This window comes from Solea solea, chromosome 17 (assembly GCF_958295425.1).
Source record: "Solea solea chromosome 17, fSolSol10.1, whole genome shotgun sequence".
Taxonomy (NCBI): Eukaryota; Metazoa; Chordata; class Actinopteri; order Pleuronectiformes; family Soleidae; genus Solea; species Solea solea.
In genome coordinates, this window is record NC_081150.1 from 7,316,608 (window position 1) to 7,335,662 (window position 19,055).

The window sequence follows — 19,055 nt, forward strand, 5'->3', positions numbered from 1 at the left end:
ACATGAGGGTCGCGGGGGTGGCTGGTGTCAATCGCAGTTAATATAGAGCTATACAACCATCCTTACATTCACGCCTACAGTCAATTTAGTGTGTCCAATTTGCTCCCAATCCCCAAATCTGCATGTTTTTGAACTGTGGGAGGAACTGGAGAACCCAGAGAAAACCCATGCACACATGGGGAGAACATGCAAACTCCATGCAGGAAGGCCCAGGTCTTCTTACTGCAAGATAAAAAATAAAAGAAACATACAGTGGACAGACACATGGAATATCTGTTACAAGCTTAACAAACTATATGTACAATAAAGGTGAAAAGTCCCATATTTCATGCATTTCAGCCAAAAACAGAATCAGAAATAATACCCTCGTCGATGTATAAATAATAGATGTATTCTCCATCTTTTTCTACATATAATCACCACTGTGTACGTGTGCCTTATTCTAACAACTGTGTGTCTCCTTTGATTTTTAGATGGTGCAAAAAAGCCGTGGGACCGAGCAAACTCTGCAGACAGATCAATGGTTTCCCGGTGAGACCTGGAAGCGGCGCAGCTTGTTAGATGTGTCAAGTATAACAACAGCAGCAAATCTGACAGTGTTTTTTTGTTATTATGCAGGGTACGGCCTGTGGGGAGTGGTAGTGACACAGACTCGTTAGACCTCGACAGAATGAAACAGGTAAAATTGACTTACCTGACAAAACTCTGCATAAGGCTTAGGCTTTTTTAATATTCATCTTATTTATTCCATGTGACCATTTGCTGTCCAAATATCGGGGTGGGGGAAACATGTGTTTTTTCTGCTATATTCTTGCAGTAAATAGAAATCTGTTTTTGTTTGTTCTTCACCAGGAAATCTTGGAAGAGGTGTTTCGTGAATTGCACAAAGTGAAGGATGAAATCATTGATGGTATGTTTAAATTTGCCTGGGAACACTAAAGAGGTGCCATCAATTAATTAATCAACATCTTCTTATTCACACTAGTGGATTTTCAATTAGAAATCTATCCAGTAGTTTGGAGTTTGGGGGTTATGTGGAGTTGTGACCACAAGGTTGCACTAGAATCCCTGAAAATGGAATATTCCATTAAAACCTCAACATCAATAACTTAGTTTATTTATAGTGCAGGTCAATTATATTGTTAACTGATTAAATGAAAAAAAACTAAGATATTTGTCATATAAGAAGAAAATTAGGAAAAACAAATGTTTAAAGATAACTGATTGGTAATGCAGCCTAAGAGATTGTCTAAATACATTTTTTTAGCGAACTGAAATAGTTTCTGTAACATTCCGGATTAATGTCATCATTATGAACTAGCAAATATTAAATTAGTATTAATAGGCAACACATACAGTATGTTACACACATTATCATATGTTAGTCTGTTATTATCTTTATGTGAGCAGTTACAAATCTACAGTCTACATCACAATTTTCCAATTATGTTTTTTGGTTGTTTACATGTTACACCGTTGGTAGAAGCTATACAGTCGACCTGACTTTGTTCTTATGCTCTCTGTCTTTCCAGCCATTAGACATGAACTCAGTCGAATTAGCACGACATAATCTTTCAGAGCCACTTTTCCCCGACATCAACCACTTTGTTGAACCATTGCCCATACAACAGCTGCTGTGGCCCTGAGGAGGAGGAGGAGGAGAAGTCAGGAGCCACAGAGGCCCTAACTGTGACATCCATTCACCCTGATCAGCTGTGGTGTTGGAGCAACGCAGCATTGTTGATCTAACACCTCAGACATGTATGTGTGTGTTTGTTTTGGAGACAGATGTGAATGGGGCACTCTCGCACTGATTACTCTGATTTCTTGACATTTTTTGTCTGTCTGTTGGCCCAGTTCACCCCTCTGTCCTCAGCCCAAAGGAAAATGTATATGACTTTATTTGCTTTGGGGTTTTTTTTTCCCCCCACTGGTTTGTTTTTAAGTTTTTTTTTAATTATTATTATTACTATCAATTCCATTCTTGTTACTGTCATTTTTATGATTGTAAATGTATTGTTAATATGAGTATATGAGTAGTAGTAGTGTAGAGAGAGCAATGGTAACAATGAGGAAATGATAATGAGAATATGATAGTAATGGTGATCATTATTGCACATCATTTTATGTCAGTCTTATTTTAGATTGGTTTGTTTAAGATACACCCATGAGCACATCAAAATTGTTTCTCATCATTAGATCTTAAACATTAAAACAAAAACAAAAAAGTTTTTATCCTTTTTGCCAGCACAGTTATGTGTGGAACCATGGCAGGAAAAAAACAGGCATGGACCTGACACCAATGGTGGAATAAACCTCTTTGGATATTGCAATGGTATGAAAAAAGAAAAGAAAAAAAAATACACCAGAGTATTTGTGATCATGTTGTTAATAAAATGTTTATTGGCTGCAAGGATATGGTGAAGTATTGTTCATTTTATTCTCTCCTTTTATGAAAAAAGTGCTTCCTGGTTTGAAAAAAAAAGAAGAAACGCACTGAGTTTAAAATGAATTCAAATAAAACTGTGAACAATGTCTTGGATAAATGAGGCCATATGTGATTTCTTCTGTTTGTTTTGGTGCTATTTTAATGAGTGTCTGAATGCAATTTACTTTTTTAACACAGAAATCTGTTTTTTTAAATGTGTGTGCGACAGAATTAACAGTGAGTGTGTCACAGAAAAGTGTGAAACATCTGCAGTGTGTCTGTGGGACCTTATTGTGCTGTGTTGCACACAGTGTAGGCAGCTATTTCTGCTTTGTAAGACTAAATACATGCAATAGATACCCACTGAAATATTATATAACATACTCTATTACTGTATTACAAGTTAATTTAGTACATTCTATGTACTATTTCACTTATATATACTCATATACAGTGCTTAACAAATGTATTAGTCATAAAAATTAGAAAAGTAAGTTTGAAAATTAAAATGACCAATAATAACTATATTTTAGCATCAAAAATATCATTTCGGCTAGAGAGCTTCTACATACTGGTGTGTTAACCATTACAGAAACATAAAAAAAAGATTTTTATAATTAATAATTACCAATGCTGTTAATTAAGGGCAGCTGTGGCATAAACCTTACTTTAGAGGGTGGTCTAATAAATGTGTTAAGCACTATATATATATAAGTATTTGTCATATCAGTAGTAGGGCTACACAATATATCAAAAATGTATTATTGTCACAAATAAAAAGGCATAGTTTACATACCACAAAAGATATATACAAATTGCAAAGTTTGTTTTGTTTGGCCATAAAGGTACGTATGTGTCTTTTTGTTTTATTTAATTGTATCATTTTCTCCTATTGCACACATTACTTATATTCCCACTCATACACCAACTACTTGAAAGAATTTATAAGAAATTGCCTTTACAGTTACAATGCAAGACAGTGCAGTTGAATTTAAATTATTATGTTACATAGCTACTTGCTTTCAGATTTATGTAAAAACATCCCGGTGGTCAGGCATGTTTTTTTAGGAGCAGAAAATGTTTATGGGGCAGTATTTCTCATCTTTTTCAATAAAAACAATGTTGTTGGAATTGAAATAATCCATTTTTTAGAGTCTACTGTACATAGGTTAGTATTTGCTGTCAAAAAGTCACCACTGTGTATCCATCACGCAGGTCATATCGTCATCACACTATTCAACACAGGTTATACATGTTTTCCTAATATAGATTTATGTACAGATGTGACAAAACATGTGAGGTGTGTTCCCTGATGCAGCTTCTTGTGGTAAAGTGTAATTTTACTGAAAACTATCTTGCACATATTCAGCTAAATTGTCCATCACTACCATCCAGTGGAAGGAGCTGGTGAACACATTGACGTTTTTTAACTTTAGATTTATTTGAGTTTTTTTTTTTAATATGTTTAAATATGTTAAAAATCACACACCATTATAAATATTTATAATTACAATAAAAGAACACCAGTCTTTCATAATAGTAATAATACATAAATAAATTACTTTTGGACATGACGAAAAAAGACGTCTAATCAGATCGAGTGAAAATTATGTTTTTTTCTTAAAAAAAATAAAACTGATATAAAACATTTAGATCAGTTTATGATTCTATATAATGAGTGGGTTTATGAACTGAACCTTGCGCATATGCAGACTCTAACAGTCGGGTTCACCAAAGTCTCGCGATGCTTGTGTATGAAAGACCATAGTGGCGACGAGAAGTGGCGTAGGCCGAAGAGTTGTTATCGAAGAAGAGGGAGTAGAGACGGGAGCAGGAACAGAGCAGAGCAGGGGGTGTGTGAGTCTGTTTGTGGTTTCCAAAACAGGGGCACAAAACGGCGTGAATGAAAGAGGCAAGCTGGCGGACTACAATATGGCATCCGGAGATACTCTGTACATCCAGACAGACGGCTCGGAGATGCCGGCCGAGATCGTGGAGCTCCACGAGATAGAAGTGGAAACGATACCGGTGGAGACCATTGAGACCACGGTGGTCGGCGGGGATGACGACGACGACGAGGATGATGAAGACGACGAGGACGACGACGACGACGACGATGGGCAACCCATGATCGCACTGCAGCCGCTGGTGACAGACGACCCCAGCTCGATCCACCACCACCACCATCATCACCACCATCACCAGGAGGTGATCTTGGTCCAGACCCGAGAGGAGGTGGTTGGCGGGGATGACTCGGACCTGCACACGGACGGCGGCGGGTATGAGGACCAGATCCTCATCCCGGTACCGGCCCCGGGAGTGGAGGACGAATACATCGAGCAGACTTTGGTGACTGTGGCTGGGAAAAGCTCGGTGGGTCGGATGAAACGGGGAGGCGGCGGCAGCGGTGGCAAGAAAGCGGGTAAAAAGAGCTATCTAAGCGGCGCGGAAGCAGGCGGAAGAAAATGGGAACAGAAGCAGGTGCAAATAAAGACACTGGAGGGGGAATTTTCTGTCACGATGTGGGCATCGGGTAAGTAACGCTAGCCCAGCCGCGGCTGCCTGTCAGTTTGGTTGTTAGTCGTTGTACGAGGCCTCATTGCCAGGGCGTTGTCCTGCTGCACCAGACTAGTTCCTGGAGTGCTCCGTCGCATCGACGCGAAAAGCGACAAAATAATGCACGTTTTCGATGCAGAAGCTGACAGTTTCACGTCGATATGTTTTTGTTTTGAAGGGAGGCCATGTTTTAGGTGTTGCTGGGCGCCGCCATATTCCCCGAGTCTAGTAAGTATGGCGGCGGCCCCGAAAAAATGGCGATAGTCGCGGCCAGGCAGAGATGGCGGCGGTGCTTTGGTGGAGAGACAGTTGTTAACTGTAGGCCGCAATGCTGTGGCACACGTACCCACACAACTACAGCTACTGAAGCCTAGAAGTAGTATGTGGCGTTTGTCAAAATTTGTGGAGAGATTATTGAACAGAATTATGAACAATATTCCGAGTAGCTACTTATTAATTTAGCAGTTAGCTTAGACTGCTCGGTGGTAGTTAACCAAGCAGCTATGCGTCCGCTGTCCGTGCAGTGTGTGTGTACGTGCTCGCGCTAACGTATAAACCGCCTGAGATACAAACGAGTGTTTCTTTATCGAGGGATTCATAGTCACATAAGAGCGACAGTTTATGATTCACTTTAATCCAGTGCCTCATAACAAAAGCAGGTTAGTCCCCACCTGTTATTTAGTAGGTGTTCATTATGTGTTTACTTGGACAGCTGTAGTGTGCAGCGAGTTTGCTGCTCTCTGCTGGTTGATATAGAGTAAGTCTTGATAAATGCACATGTGACTTTAATAACGTTTTGTTAGTCTATTCACTTTATACGTCGGTTTTGCTCCTGAGTGAAAGTTGAAGAAACCATTTAGCTGTGGTTTTAATCAACACTTGTTAAACAGGAAACATTTAATACAAATTTAGCTGAAACAGCTGTAGCAAATACTGTATATGTGAGTGTTTGCTCACTGCATAATATGATGTTGATGTATTGAATTATATGTACTTTATAAGTGTAATAAGGTAAGTTGGATAGTCCTGGTAATAAATACTAAACATGCATTTTAACACCCATGATTATGCAACTTTGATCAATATTGACGATACTTATACATATAAGCCCTGTTATGTGCTCTGTTATGTTTTAAATCTTTATCGCAGTAACATATAACTGAAACTTGGCGGAAACAATATTGACAATATCAATATTGTGTGGCTTTAATAGGTAGGCACGACGTGCATTGTTAATTTAACTTAGTCAGAACTGAAACATTTTTAGTTTTCACTGCAAATTACATATGGTACCAGTCAAATGTTGTGGATATTGTCATTATTTGTAACATTATGAGTAGTAGGTGTGGATAAACATAGTCAATACCCTGCTGTTGATGTGTAGAAATAGCTCATATTATTGTATCACTATATTTCATACTACATCAGTAATGCGACCTCTCCTTTAAGCTGAGCAGAGTCAGATGTTTTCAGCCCCTCAGACCTGTAGTTAAGGAATCACCAGTTTGTTATCGGTTCAGTCTCTGTAATGTTTTCCTAGATGACAATAAAGACATTGACCATGAGTCAGTGGTGGAGGAGCAGATTATTGGGGAGAACTCGCCTCCGGACTACTCCGAGTACATGACGGGGAAAAAGTTACCCCCTGGTGGCATTCCAGGAATTGACCTATCAGACCCCAAACAGCTGGCTGAATTTGCCAGGTGAGTGTCAAAACACAAACCTTGAGTACATGCTTTTCAATGAGATGATGCCACAACTGTCACATATTGTGTTGTCTTTTTGTTGCTTGCAAGAACAAATGCTTAGAATAAAAACAATTTAAAAAGGACAAGATTTAATTACTTATTTACTGTAAACTTTAAGCTCAAAGTCTGAACAAACTATTGTACTGTATCTATTGTGTTATATGTTATTTTTGTTGGACTCTCATAATAAAGCAGAGTGTTTCTGTGTGTGTTGTATAATCATTTAGCCTTTAAAATGTGAAATGACCTAATTAAATTGCCTTTCCTCATTTAGGAGTGTACGCTTTAGAGGAAAGGCGCTAAACTGAGTCAAGTAGTGATTAGCAAAAAATTTGGGCATTTTTTGAAACACTGAAAGAATAGATAAGTTAAATAAGTTTTTGCTCTCCTGTAAATGTGTTTTGTCTGCAGGGGAAAAGTCTAACAGGAATATTTCTGCTGTAACAGATAACAGATTTGTCCATTTTCAAATTAAAAACAAATTATTAAAATGCCTAAATGTATATTTATTTTTGATTTGTCTGAACAGAATGAAGCCCAGGAAGGTCAAAGAGGACGACGCTCCCCGAACGATAGCTTGCCCTCATAAAGTGAGTCTCTAACAGGGTTAATAGTAATACTTTATAATTATTTAACAGTGAAGAAAGCACCCAAGTGTAGGGGTTTCCATGTACTCACAAGAACATTAAGGCCTTTTACCTGCTCTACATGTTTAGCTAATGTGAAGGGTTTGAATGTGTTTTAGTGTGAAACTGTAAAGAGTATATTCTCACCTCAGCTCACCTTTTAAAATATAAATATTAAATTAGGCTTAAAACAAGAGTTTTTTCTACTTCAAATGTCCTCAGGTTGAGAAACATGTGAATCCTGAGGCTAATCACGTGAACCAAAAACAAATTAGACTCAGTAGTTAGTATTCATAGTGTTGAAAGGTAAAAGCTAAACAGGAAGAATATATTGAGCATCCACCAGAGGACAACTCTGCTGGTTGCAAAAATTAACACTGTTTGAGTGGAAGTCTATGGAAAAATTCATTTACACTTGATTTACAATGTCCGTTAACATTTTCCTTGGGAATGAATGGTCTCAATCACTACTTTCAGATCTTCTCCACTTGAACATGATGTCAATTATATTCCCATTTTGAGGAAAACAGACGTTAAAGCACGTTAAATGGACACTGGTGTGATGGTATCATCTAATACGAGCCTAGTTGCTGGGGGCGGTGAAATCTCAGAAGACCTATGATGAAGAATTTCTGATTTTCACGAAAATAAGAATTGTTACATCTTGCAGAGTTTGTGTGTCAATCTGTCCACACTTTCCAAATTAGAGGACAACCCCAGCTGAGATGATTCTTTACAGCACATTGCAGAATAATTGGTGCTGTTGAAGATAACTAATGAATAATAGCTTAAAAGAAGCACTGGACCAAAGTGTGTGGAAGCCGCACAGAGGAAGCCTCTGCTTTGCCAAACAATCCTCACCAAAAGTCCTAAAGTTAGTCAAAGAGCAGTTAGACAGTCCTCAGAGCTACTAGGGAAAAACTCTCGCAGACTAATGAGGGCACGGTAGAATTGTTGTGTTATTGTTGGCGCCGACTGCACACAAACATAAAAACATCCTCCAAAAGCTTAGGGGGCACCATGTTTTGAGGCTGCATTGCTGCCGCCGGGCCTGTACAGCTTAACACCATTGAGGGGAGAATGAATTCCTGAATTTATCAAGGTGTCATACAGGATAACGTTTGTATGGCTGTCTGCCAGCTGCAGCTTAGTCGGAGCTGTGTGATGCAGCAGGGCAGTGACCTTACACACTGAAGGCAGTCTACTACAGAATGACTTCAAACAAAGAAAATCTGCTTCTCGGGTTGGCTTAGTCAGAATCCAGACTAACCTGATACAGATGTGGACTGAGCTCAGAGCTGTGTTCTAACCAGATGATACAAGAATACGTCTGAGCTGACGCAGGTCTGCTCCAACATTCCATCTGAACATTATGCAGAGCTGATCTACAGGGACAGAAAGAGCCTTTTGTGGCTACTTCTGCCAAAGAAGTTTTCAGCCAATTATTGCTTCAAAGTGTTCATTTAGGTTTTTTTTTTTACACCAGCGCTCTACCTGTTTATTGGGTTTTAGAAAAAAAAGACACGTTTTTGTCTATACTTCAGATCGAAAAGTATATTTTATAGACAGACAGACGACGACTTTATTAATCCCTTTGGGAGGTTCCCTCGGGGAAATTAACAGCTCCAGCATCCACACACAGCACTGTTAAATAAATAAGTTATATTTAGATTTGTCGTTTACAACCTTCATGCAGACCATGTGCCTGTTTGTCAACCTTGTGCTGCACTTTCCTTTGGTCCTCAGGGCTGCACAAAAATGTTCAGGGATAACTCGGCCATGAGGAAGCATCTCCACACCCACGGGCCCCGCGTGCACGTCTGCGCCGAGTGCGGCAAGGCCTTCGTCGAGAGCTCCAAACTCAAACGTCACCAACTTGTTCACACGGGAGAGAAACCCTTCCAGGTCAGCATCTGGACCAACGGCACACTCCTGCACAAACACATCAGCATAAACACTTTTAGTCAAGTCACTGTTTAAAATCCTTTATCTTACTGAACACCCATAATGATGTAAAGCTGCTGCACTACTTGGATAAATCACTTCCTGTAACATTTCAAGACTTACTGATATGCCAGTTAAGATAAAAAATATTTTGACAGTAAAATAAGTTTTTGCTTTCGGTCTATGGAGACCCAACTCCTTAATTACTGTAGTTTTGCCCCTCAAACTTTCTGTTCTTTCCCATACAATGTTTGCATTTATGGCAGCAGCAGCAGCAGCAGACTTAAAAAAAAAAAAAAAGAGTCCACTGATGAGTCCACTGTGAACTGGTTGTTGTTTTTACTGGTTAGAGTCATGACTTGTCACAAATTGGGCCGAATGAGTTTTATTTTATGTCGAAATCACAATTTAAAATCCAGTTAGCAAATTGTGAAGGCTGCAGTTTATTTACTTGATTTTTTTTTTGCTTGTTCTATACCAATGTGAAATGTAATTCCTATAAGCTGGGAGCACTTCATAGAGTAGTTAATGTTTCGATGGCGTCATGGGGCAATGCTCCATCATGTTTTAAATCAAATCCATTCTGGATAATTTTACAGATTCATTCGCAATCACAGTATCTGCCAGGAAAATTGAAATTGGATCTTTTCCCTAAATCGTTCATGCCCCGTTACTAACGGAGTTTATCACCGTAGCTTAGCTGGAAATCCAGTCAACACAGTTACTGTTAGCTGATTCAGTTCACTGTCTTAAGACTGCATTAAAATGCATATCATCAGTTCACACAGCTAATTTAGTTCTGACATATCCCTGTTTGGCTGCATATGCACTGTTAGCTTATTTATATATATATATATATATATATATATATATAAAGTTTTCACATGCTATTAAAATAGGTTTGTTTGGTGAGAACTAAGTGATGAGTTTGGCAAACATATAGCGTTGTCTTTTAAAGTGTTGGCTGAGGTGTAAACATTAAGAATAGATACAGAGTTGCACGAAACAAGCATTGGGTAAATACTAAATGTGTTTTAAATATCAACTGTATCCAGACACAGGTGTAAACAGTAGTTAGTGGCTGACTGATGTCACACACTGACTCTCGTTGTTCCTCTCATTTTCTTCAGTGTACGTTTGAAGGCTGTGGGAAAAGATTTTCTCTGGACTTCAACCTGCGCACACACGTGCGCATCCACACTGGAGACCGGCCCTACGTCTGCCCTTTCGACGGCTGCAATAAGAAGTTTGCCCAGTCAACCAACCTTAAGTCTCACATTCTGACACACGCCAAAGCCAAAAATAACCAATGAGGACCCCTCCCACCAGTGTCGGGCCACACAGGCGGAGAAAAAAACAAAACAACAAAAAAACGAGCATCCTTTTGGCACACGTGAAACCTCTTTTGAAGACGGAATGAAAAGCTTGAGACTTTAATGGATTTATATCACAAAAATCTGACTGATTAAAAGACTTTAAAAAAAAAAGAGAGAGAGAAACACTGAAAATCGGCTAGTTTTCCTGCATCCCCCTTTTTTCTGCTGTCATATTGGATGACTCCCCCCCCACCCACGGCCCCGGCTGACACCCTCCCTTTTGTTTCTCCGGAGGCACTCACCTGCCAGAAGTTGGAACTCATGGACAAACATCAGAGACTTATTTTTACCAGAGTGAGCAGAGACGCAGCAGTCCTTTATTCGTAATTTTATTTTCCCGCAAGCTTTTATTTTCCTTCGAGTGTGCATATTGTACGCTCGACTCAGGCTACGATTGGTTAAATAATGATTTATTATTTTCTCCCCCCCCCCCCCCGCATCATGAGATCGTACCTATGATACAAAAAGTGTGACGTGTTTCACACGTATGAGAAGTTTAATAACAGCTGTATGTTTGCATTTCCATACCCTCTTTGGTTGTATTTTTCTCTAACCACACAATAATCTTGTATACTTGTATTGTATGGCTGTATTAAAATTATGTAGACATAGATAGAGGTGTGATTTAAAGTGTTTAACCAATTAAACTTTTAGTCATGAGTTGCTTTATATTTTCATTACACAGATGAACGAGTCATATAAACTTGTTCGGAGGCTGTCTCATTTAAAAGTATCTGAAGCGTACGTTGAACTGACTGCGAGAATCATCACTTTCTTTGTTAGAATGTATTGTACAGACGTCAACATTAACTTCCTTTGTTGGTATTTACACCCATGTATCTCAACTGCCCACAATAAACTGGGTCATTACAGCCCTGTCAAAATACACAAGGTTTTTACTAAGTGTATTATTTTTGACTGACTATGTCATTATATGCAGTATTTGCTGCTTTCTCAGGTGCACTTGTTTGATTGTGTGTTCATGCAAATTTCAGAAACTTCTGCTCTAAGTGTTTACAGAGAAAGGTGGGGAAAAAACGGAGAATAGCCAGTGAGCTGCAGTTCTCTGGGTGAGAAGGTCTTGCTGATGCCAGAGGTCAGAGGAGAAGGGCCTGGACTGGTTTGGGATCACAGAAAAACCACAGTAAGTCATATCATCACAGTGTTTATTAGAAATGCTATAAATTAAAAGTAATCTGCTCAGGGTGTTCCTGGAGAAGCAGATAAAAAATAAAAATGAAGATGCTGCTATAATGAAACGATTTCAAGCCTCCTAAAATGTTTGAATGTGTTTTTACAAATGTGCTTGTCCATTTTCAAACTTCACAATATGTTTGCTTTCCCCACAACAGCAACTTTTTAATGATGTCACATCCATTCCGACTGCATCGATTTCATTCGACTTCTGTTTTTCCCCCACAGCACCTTGAAGGCGACGCCTGCGTTCATCGCTCACGTCCTAAGAAATACCAACTGTCCCTCCTCTCTGCACACAACTCACCCCGACGCTGTCAGCGCTGGAAAACAACTACATACATTTGCTTTAGTGCTGTACGTAAGACGAAGAGGCAGAGGGAAAGGGAGAAGGCAGTAATGCAACGTTATGGATGCCAACTGCCATAAAACAGCCAACAAACAAAACAACAACAAATGAACAGTACGATATGTACGTTGTCTGAGTGTGTGAGTGTGCTTATATTCCCCAGGGGAGACATATACAGTGTTTGACAGACACTGTCAGAAGCTACTTTGCATGTAAACTGTGAGGCGTTTGAATTTAAATATTTAGAAGAGTAAAGAATCAGTGATTTGTACCAAATCAGCTTCGACATACAGAATCACAATTAATTAGTTGGAGTCTCCACAACCATGTGTGTATTAGTTTCCTGAAATTCAAATTAGAGGTCGACCAATGTCGGGGGGTTTCACTGGCCTAAGCTGTCTCAGCTGTCTCAGGCAATGGACAATGTTTGACTGATTTTCACTTTTTTTCCCTTCGTCTGATGAAATATAACATTTTAATAAGAAATCTTATACAAAATTGCTAAATATACATTGATTTTATCTCTGATCTGCATTTCATGTCTGCACCGTGGTGCACTTATATATTTTAAAAAAGAAATCACGTCTAAACTAAATGATTATATGAAATTGGTAAAATCAAAAGACTCTTCGTCCAATACTAATTCTCTCGATTAAATAACCTGCATGATTAATTTGGTCTGCCTCTAATTTAAATTCTCCACAAAGACAAACTTTCTTGTTGCTATTTGTGTCAGAACAAACTTTGTAAACGCTGCGTCAGCTCGTTGTGGTTTCTTCTTGGATCCCAACTTGTTTTTTTTTTTTTTTTGCAAAATAATTCCTCTCTGTTTTCTGCTCAGCCAAGCAGGATTAACTCAGCTGACTACCTCAGCATCCTGCCAAGACCCTGCTCCTTGGTCCGACTCTGGTCCTCCTGTTGCACAGTCCAGACCTGCTCCCACTGCCCCCTACTGGCAACAACGTGCACTACAGGCGGCGCTGTCCATGGTGCTGATCCCCAGGCCATACGTGTGGACACAACACTATCATCAGGCTAAGTATCTGTAAGTGTGAGTTTTTTCTCTTGAGACTTTATTTGTCCTCAGTGTCACACACACACACACATTGATCCAGAGACAAAAAGAGTGGGGGAAAAAACAACAGAAGTGAGTGAGTTACTTTGAATTCCTGCTCAGGAAATGAACTGATTCAACTCAAGTACATTCTTAATGTGTTATTGGCTTTTTAGACTCACAACAGCTCAGTCCGGGTGCTTGGAATTTAGAAACGGATGCTTTTTTTTTTTTTTATTGCAACCTGACAGTAACTTTTAACCTGTGTGTGTGTGTAAATGTTTCAGGTATAATTCCACTTGGGGGTTTTTCTAGGAGAGTTTTTATTCACACGATTGGTAGTTTTGATTGACAAATGCAGAGGAGAGTAAATGCACTACTTGTTATGCAGCTGAAGTCTGTCAAGGCTCCAACACCTGCTCTCTTTCAAATGCTTATTTCATTATGGCTTCACTCTCCCAGGAGTCAATGGGTGGTTTTTCGTTGTTGTTTTTTTTTTTTTTTTTTCATTTCCAAATCCTGTGTCGCATGTTTACCTGGACGTTATATTCCCTTTTTCTTCCTTTCTGTCTCTGCTCTGGCAAAGTCTCCTTTTTTTTTCAGCCGAGTGTGATCTCACCTACAGTCTCGGTTCCTGCATTTCCTTTCACCTGCGTCTCTCTCTCCCTATGTTGCACCGGCTGGGAGCAAACAAAGGTTTATCACCCTGAAGCATAGCAGGCATCCTCAGCATGAAGATAACCCACAGTAGCTGCACTAAACCCCTTCATCTGTGTGAGGAGAGACTGAATCAGGAAATCTGCACAGATCCACCCTCGGCCCTCTGTGCCTGCTTCTTATTTATTTACCTTTTTTAATAACACTCCTGCTGCAAGAATCTCACTCTTGCTGACGGTCGGCTTGTCAGGAGCTGTCGTGTTGTGTTCGACATAAATAAAACCCGAGGCAAACAACCACCAGAGTAAACACAAATTTGTGTAAGCCAGGGCTAACATTAATTTAGTGTATTTGTTCTTTTAAATCCACATAAATAAAACATGTTTCAACCCGTTAAATCTGTTCTGCAAACACACAGGCTTTCCACTTCATCCTTGGTGACAGCGGCTGCCGTGTTCAACACATCCATTGCTCTGTCACACAGTCAATTTGACTATAAGCCATGCAGAACAGTATAATTCAATTCCATCCAATCTGTAGGTCAAATCTCCCGATTGGAATTTGTTCTAGACATGTTTAAATCTCTCTGAGTGCATTTCTTTTTGCGGTGTGCATAGAAGGAGATGCTATTTCCATGCAGAAAAAAATGTTGCCAAGGTAACAGAGGAGAGAGCGAGGATGGGAATAAGTGTGTGTGTGCGAGGGAGAGGGAGAGAGAGAGTGAGGCTGAAATACCCCCTGCATACCACGACTGCCGCTGCACACGTAAAACACAGCGCTCCACCCTGCGTGTCAGCATCACCACAGTGCAATTTCACTCCGTGTAAAACACCCGTTACACATCTGAAGCCTGTCTTTGAACGCTCAGAACGTCAACACAGTTTTGTCTCCGTCTCTATTCACCGAAGCAGCACGACGTGGAACAGTGTACGCTGTAATTCATCTTTTACCTTCCTGCTCTGTCGTCGTCTCACCTACGGTCCCTTTATCAGCCCGTTTCTCTGTGTTGAGTGTGTGTGTGTGTGTGTGTGTGTGTTCCTTCAGAAGCCTCTTTTACGCCCATCTCCTCTCTCGAATTTAGGTAGAAGGGTGTGCACATTTCTGTACTAAATAAAGATACAATTGACACACTTTTAGTCACATTTATGTCGATTATTACTTCTTTTTGGGTCATTAATTGTGTGAAGAGGCTGTAAAATTCACACCTTTGTCATCATGAAATGTAAGGATTTCATTTGTTCCTCTGTTTTGCATCATTATCAATTTAATATCTTTGGGATTTCAACTCTAAAATGGCAACGTCTCCATCTTCTGTTTTCAGGGGTGGAGAATAACCAGGTGCAGGAACTTTACTGAGCTCTACTACAATTGTAAGGTACTTGTACTATTCTCAAGTATTTCCATTTAATCTTACTTCAATATTCCAAATACAGCACCTCCAAGATACAAAGCACTAGTTCCTCTACCACGGGTACATTCTTTTGCTATTGTTCTTCCTCTCATCCTCTTGACAGTTCAGTTTTTTTATGTGAGTATAACTTTGAAAGCAGGGCTTTGGCTTGTCATGGAGCATCCTTTAATTGCTATTTATACTCACGTATGGGACGCGAGCACTTCATCCAACAGTAAATGAGATTAATTAGTAATGAAAATATAGTTAGTTGAAGCTCTTCTTCTCGGTTTAATGTGGCGAGACTGCTTTGAAGTGTGAGGCTGTGTTGATTTTATAGCTTGGTTCTCTCCTGCCTCTGCACAGGCTGCCGTGAAGCCTTTACTCTGTATGCAGCATCTTTCTTCACCTTCAATAGCTTTGTTGTTTTCTTCATATTTTTTTTATATCAGATGCGTAAAGATTGATGTCCTGTTTTCTTTGCTTTCATTTGTTTATCATATTGTGTCAGGAGTGGATTGTGGTCGTCTGCATCTGTAATCTCCAGCAGTATCTTCCTCTCTCTCTCTCTCTCTCTCTCTCTCTCTCTCTCTCTCTCTCTCCCTCTCTGTGCTTCAGTCTCTCCACCGCCAGCCACCAGATGTCAATCACAAATCGACCTTTATTTGATTAATGCTTCATTTAAGGATGCTCATCACGTCGCCTCTTTGCCTTCGCGCGGTCACTAAAGGTGAACTCTTTGAAAAAAGACCTTGGCCACCGCATCTACATTTCAAATCAGCAACTGTACTGCGGCGCAGGGACATGATTGGCCTGTTTCGCAAGCGATGTAGAGCCAGTCAGATCAAAAGACCTTTAAAGCCTTGTTTATGAAGAGATACCTGACATTCTCAATTTTACCCACAGTGGCTCAATCCCACCAGCTGCAGCGATGACAACTGATCAAACAGCAGTTACAGGGTTACTGCAATGTTATATTCTGTCCGTATCCCCAAGTGTGTTAGCATCCACACAGTATATGCCCAATTAGCATGGAAATCATGTTAAATGTGACATCATGGTTTGATGTCTCAACTCAACAACCTCACCTAGATGTAGTCGCTCTAAGCAATAGATAGAATTAGTACTCCAATGCAGAGGTAATCTCCTAATCCTAGAGTGAGCTGGGATTGAAGACTTTTGGGGATGGAGAGATTCAGCTTGTGAAAAGCAGCCATGCTAAATGACCAGGGGTGCTTTCTAAGATTTGGAGGCCCCGGGCAAAAAGGTACCTGACCTGAGGGTAAGACAGAAAACACAACCAAGACGAGCGATTGGAATTGGGCCTAAGTTTCCAAACATGGTGTCATTGCAAAGAATGTCCCACATATCCAGATCTTATTCACTTATTCACTCGCTGCTCAGATCACGTTTCAATTTGTTTGTTGCACCTGCATCTGTGTTTGAAACAAACCTGGACACACCTACACGGTTACCAAAGCAACTCATCCAGATATGTCTGGACGCACAAATCCGCACAAATCAGCTCTCAGCTCAGGGACACAGGGGGATTGTCTGCTTTGCCTGCTCTGTTGCAACGCCCCCTGTTTGAGACCACCACTTAGTGTATATTGCAGAGAAAAATTGCGTGGCTCATGACCTCCTATCCTCCATTAGGCCTACCAGAAGCCTCAAGCGATAACAAGATTAGCATAAGCACTTTTAGTAAGTCTCCGTGAATAGGATCCTTACAGAGGCTTAGACTGTCGCCCCTCTCTTCATCAGCCACTGATACATAGTTGGGAGCACGCTGCCACATCTGTTTGGCTGCTGCACACTTCTCTCAGTGATCTTTAACACTGACAAATCAATGCCAGATCCATCATTGGGGACTTTCATTGCACAGACAGAGAACAAATCACTTCTATAGGCGATAGCAGCTATCAGGCAAATGGGCAGAAAATGGTTCCTAATGGCGCCTGGTACGTCTGGTGTAAACTGCAACCAGTCTCTTTGTCGTCCATCACCCTGGAGCATATGTAACTGAGAGACAGGAGGAAGAGGAGGAAGCATCTGTTCTTTCAGCGTGGGAACCCTTCAGGGGGGCAGAGTGATAATCTGGGTTCACGTCAAACCAAATCTGGTGTCTGTGCAGTGGGATGATGCTGTGTCATTAAGTCAGCGTGCGTGTCAAACACTGGAAGTTACTCAACACCCCCGGTCCCCCGTCTTCCAACTGGATCTCTTGTTTTCTGAGTCTCTGTCTGAACTTTGTCAAAATCCATAATGGAAGTGTGGCTGTTTCAAAGAGTCGAATGTTCACAACCCTTTTCATCAAACCACAGCAAACACACACACACAAAACACTGCTCAACGTGACCAGTAAACATCATAATACAACTCTTGGCATCATTAGTTATCAGCTTTAGTCATGAGTTTGACTAGACAGTAACAGTTGGTGCTGAGTAAACAAGGAAGTCTTTAGATTTGACCATTTCAATTATCTCGCCCCTAGCCCAGACTGCTGTTTTCCCAGAAACAGTGATCACATTCACTATTAATGAGCCATGATGTTCGTCCTGGACCCATTTACTTCTCTCAATAATGCATACTCTTCGGAATTGACTGCGCATATTTTACACTGTGCCACCCCCGCCAGTGTGCTCTCCCCTGGGAGGGATATCAGTGGTGTTTCGGTCACATTGCTATGAGGCCCTCTGGCTCTCTCTACATGTAGTAGCAGGGATAATGCTCACCAGGGAAACAATGTCCCATGTGACTCTGCCTGAGACTGCCTGCTGCGTGGAGATAATGAAACGCCGAGCTGCTTCGGCGTGGAGAGCCAAAGGTGCTAACACACTTGTTGAAGGACCTCAGTCTTCTTCAATTAAACCTCCTTATTACTCCTCTGTAACTGTGATTCTAATAGGCTCTTCAGTTTGCAACTATCTCTTTTAATAAGACAATTGACCACAAATTGGACACGTCAGTGCCCCTGAAGTGATTTCCCTCCACATCATACGCTTGTCATTAAAAGCAGGCAATTGCGGTATCGGAGGCCATGTTGGTTTAAGTGCTCCGTAAAGGGACTTCCTGTCAGAACCGAGTGAAACTCACACACAAAGGAATGAAAAGCCCATTAACAGTGACAGCACAAAATGAATTCAATCAGCGGAGCATTGACGCTATTGTTGAAAAGAGAGGAGGGAAAGTCTCTGACCCTGATACGTTTGAGCAGCATATCAAACCAGCTCAAACTGAGAGAGGGTTGCCATTGTGTCGGTCCAAGTCAGACTTTGCGGGATTGGCAGGTCCACTTCTCAAGTGGGTCAGCGGGTGGGTGGGTGGTTGTTGGTGGGTTGTTTCAGCAGCGTGGAGAGAAGAAGCGAGAGGAGGAGGGGAGGGGAGGGAAGGGAAGGGAAGAGGGAGTCAGACAGAGGTGACGGGAGGAGGCAAACGAGACAAGGGCCAGGAAACACATTATCAGGGTTTGGAAAGCGGGTCAGGCTTCTGTAGTGTCGTGAAGAGAGGCGTGTGGTTCTGATCATGCTGCAGGGCTCTGCTCATTGCCGGACCTGCAGCAGAGGTCTATCACCCCGCCTCCTCCTCCCTCCCTCACCCCCTTTTGTGAAGGTGCACTGAATACCGAAGAGCCAGAGGCTTCATGGCCGCCTTACAAAGGCTGCTCTTTTCTCTGTCTTCTGCAATCCTCGTTCTGTTTCACTCAGCATTCTCTCTTATTCTCCGCTCCCCG

General features: G+C 40.9%; 2 protein-coding genes across 5 annotated transcripts in view; both read left to right on the plus strand.

Annotated features, from left to right (window-relative positions):
* evlb (Enah/Vasp-like b) overlaps positions 1–3,559 on the plus strand; it is a 43,283-nt gene extending 39,724 nt beyond the window's left edge. For all 3 annotated transcript variants that reach the window (XM_058614264.1, XM_058614262.1, XM_058614263.1), the window contains exons 10-13: positions 474–531; positions 619–679; positions 853–910; positions 1,533–3,559. In XM_058614264.1, coding sequence (XP_058470247.1) covers positions 474–531; positions 619–679; positions 853–910; positions 1,533–1,570 — 215 coding nt within the window. In that variant the 3' untranslated portion in view covers positions 1,571–3,559. The remainder of the gene's footprint in view (positions 1–473; positions 532–618; positions 680–852; positions 911–1,532) is intronic.
* Positions 3,560–4,120: 561 nt separating this feature from the next.
* Positions 4,121–11,569, plus strand: yy1b (YY1 transcription factor b). Of its 2 annotated transcripts, none has more exons than XM_058614026.1 (5): positions 4,121–4,961; positions 6,525–6,687; positions 7,262–7,322; positions 9,105–9,263; positions 10,433–11,569. In XM_058614026.1, exons 1-5 carry the CDS (start codon positions 4,361–4,363, stop codon positions 10,613–10,615), a joined length of 1,167 nt encoding a protein of 388 aa, XP_058470009.1. In that variant the 5' UTR covers positions 4,121–4,360; the 3' UTR covers positions 10,616–11,569. The 2 variants fall into 2 exon arrangements, with proteins under 2 accessions (XP_058470009.1, XP_058470010.1); XM_058614027.1 differs by having other exon boundaries at positions 4,131–4,961; positions 6,537–6,687.
* The last annotated feature ends 7,486 nt before the right edge of the window (positions 11,570–19,055 follow it).

Coding starts and splice junctions, on each gene's coding strand:
- yy1b (XM_058614026.1), top strand. CDS start 4,361: ATGGCATCCGGAGATACTCTGTACATCCAGACAGACGGCTCGGAGATG. Junction 7,323..9,104: donor CGATAGCTTGCCCTCATAAA/GTGAGTCTCTAA, acceptor TTTGGTCCTCAG/GGCTGCACAAAAATGTTCAG. Junction 9,264..10,432: donor CGGGAGAGAAACCCTTCCAG/GTCAGCATCTGG, acceptor CATTTTCTTCAG/TGTACGTTTGAAGGCTGTGG.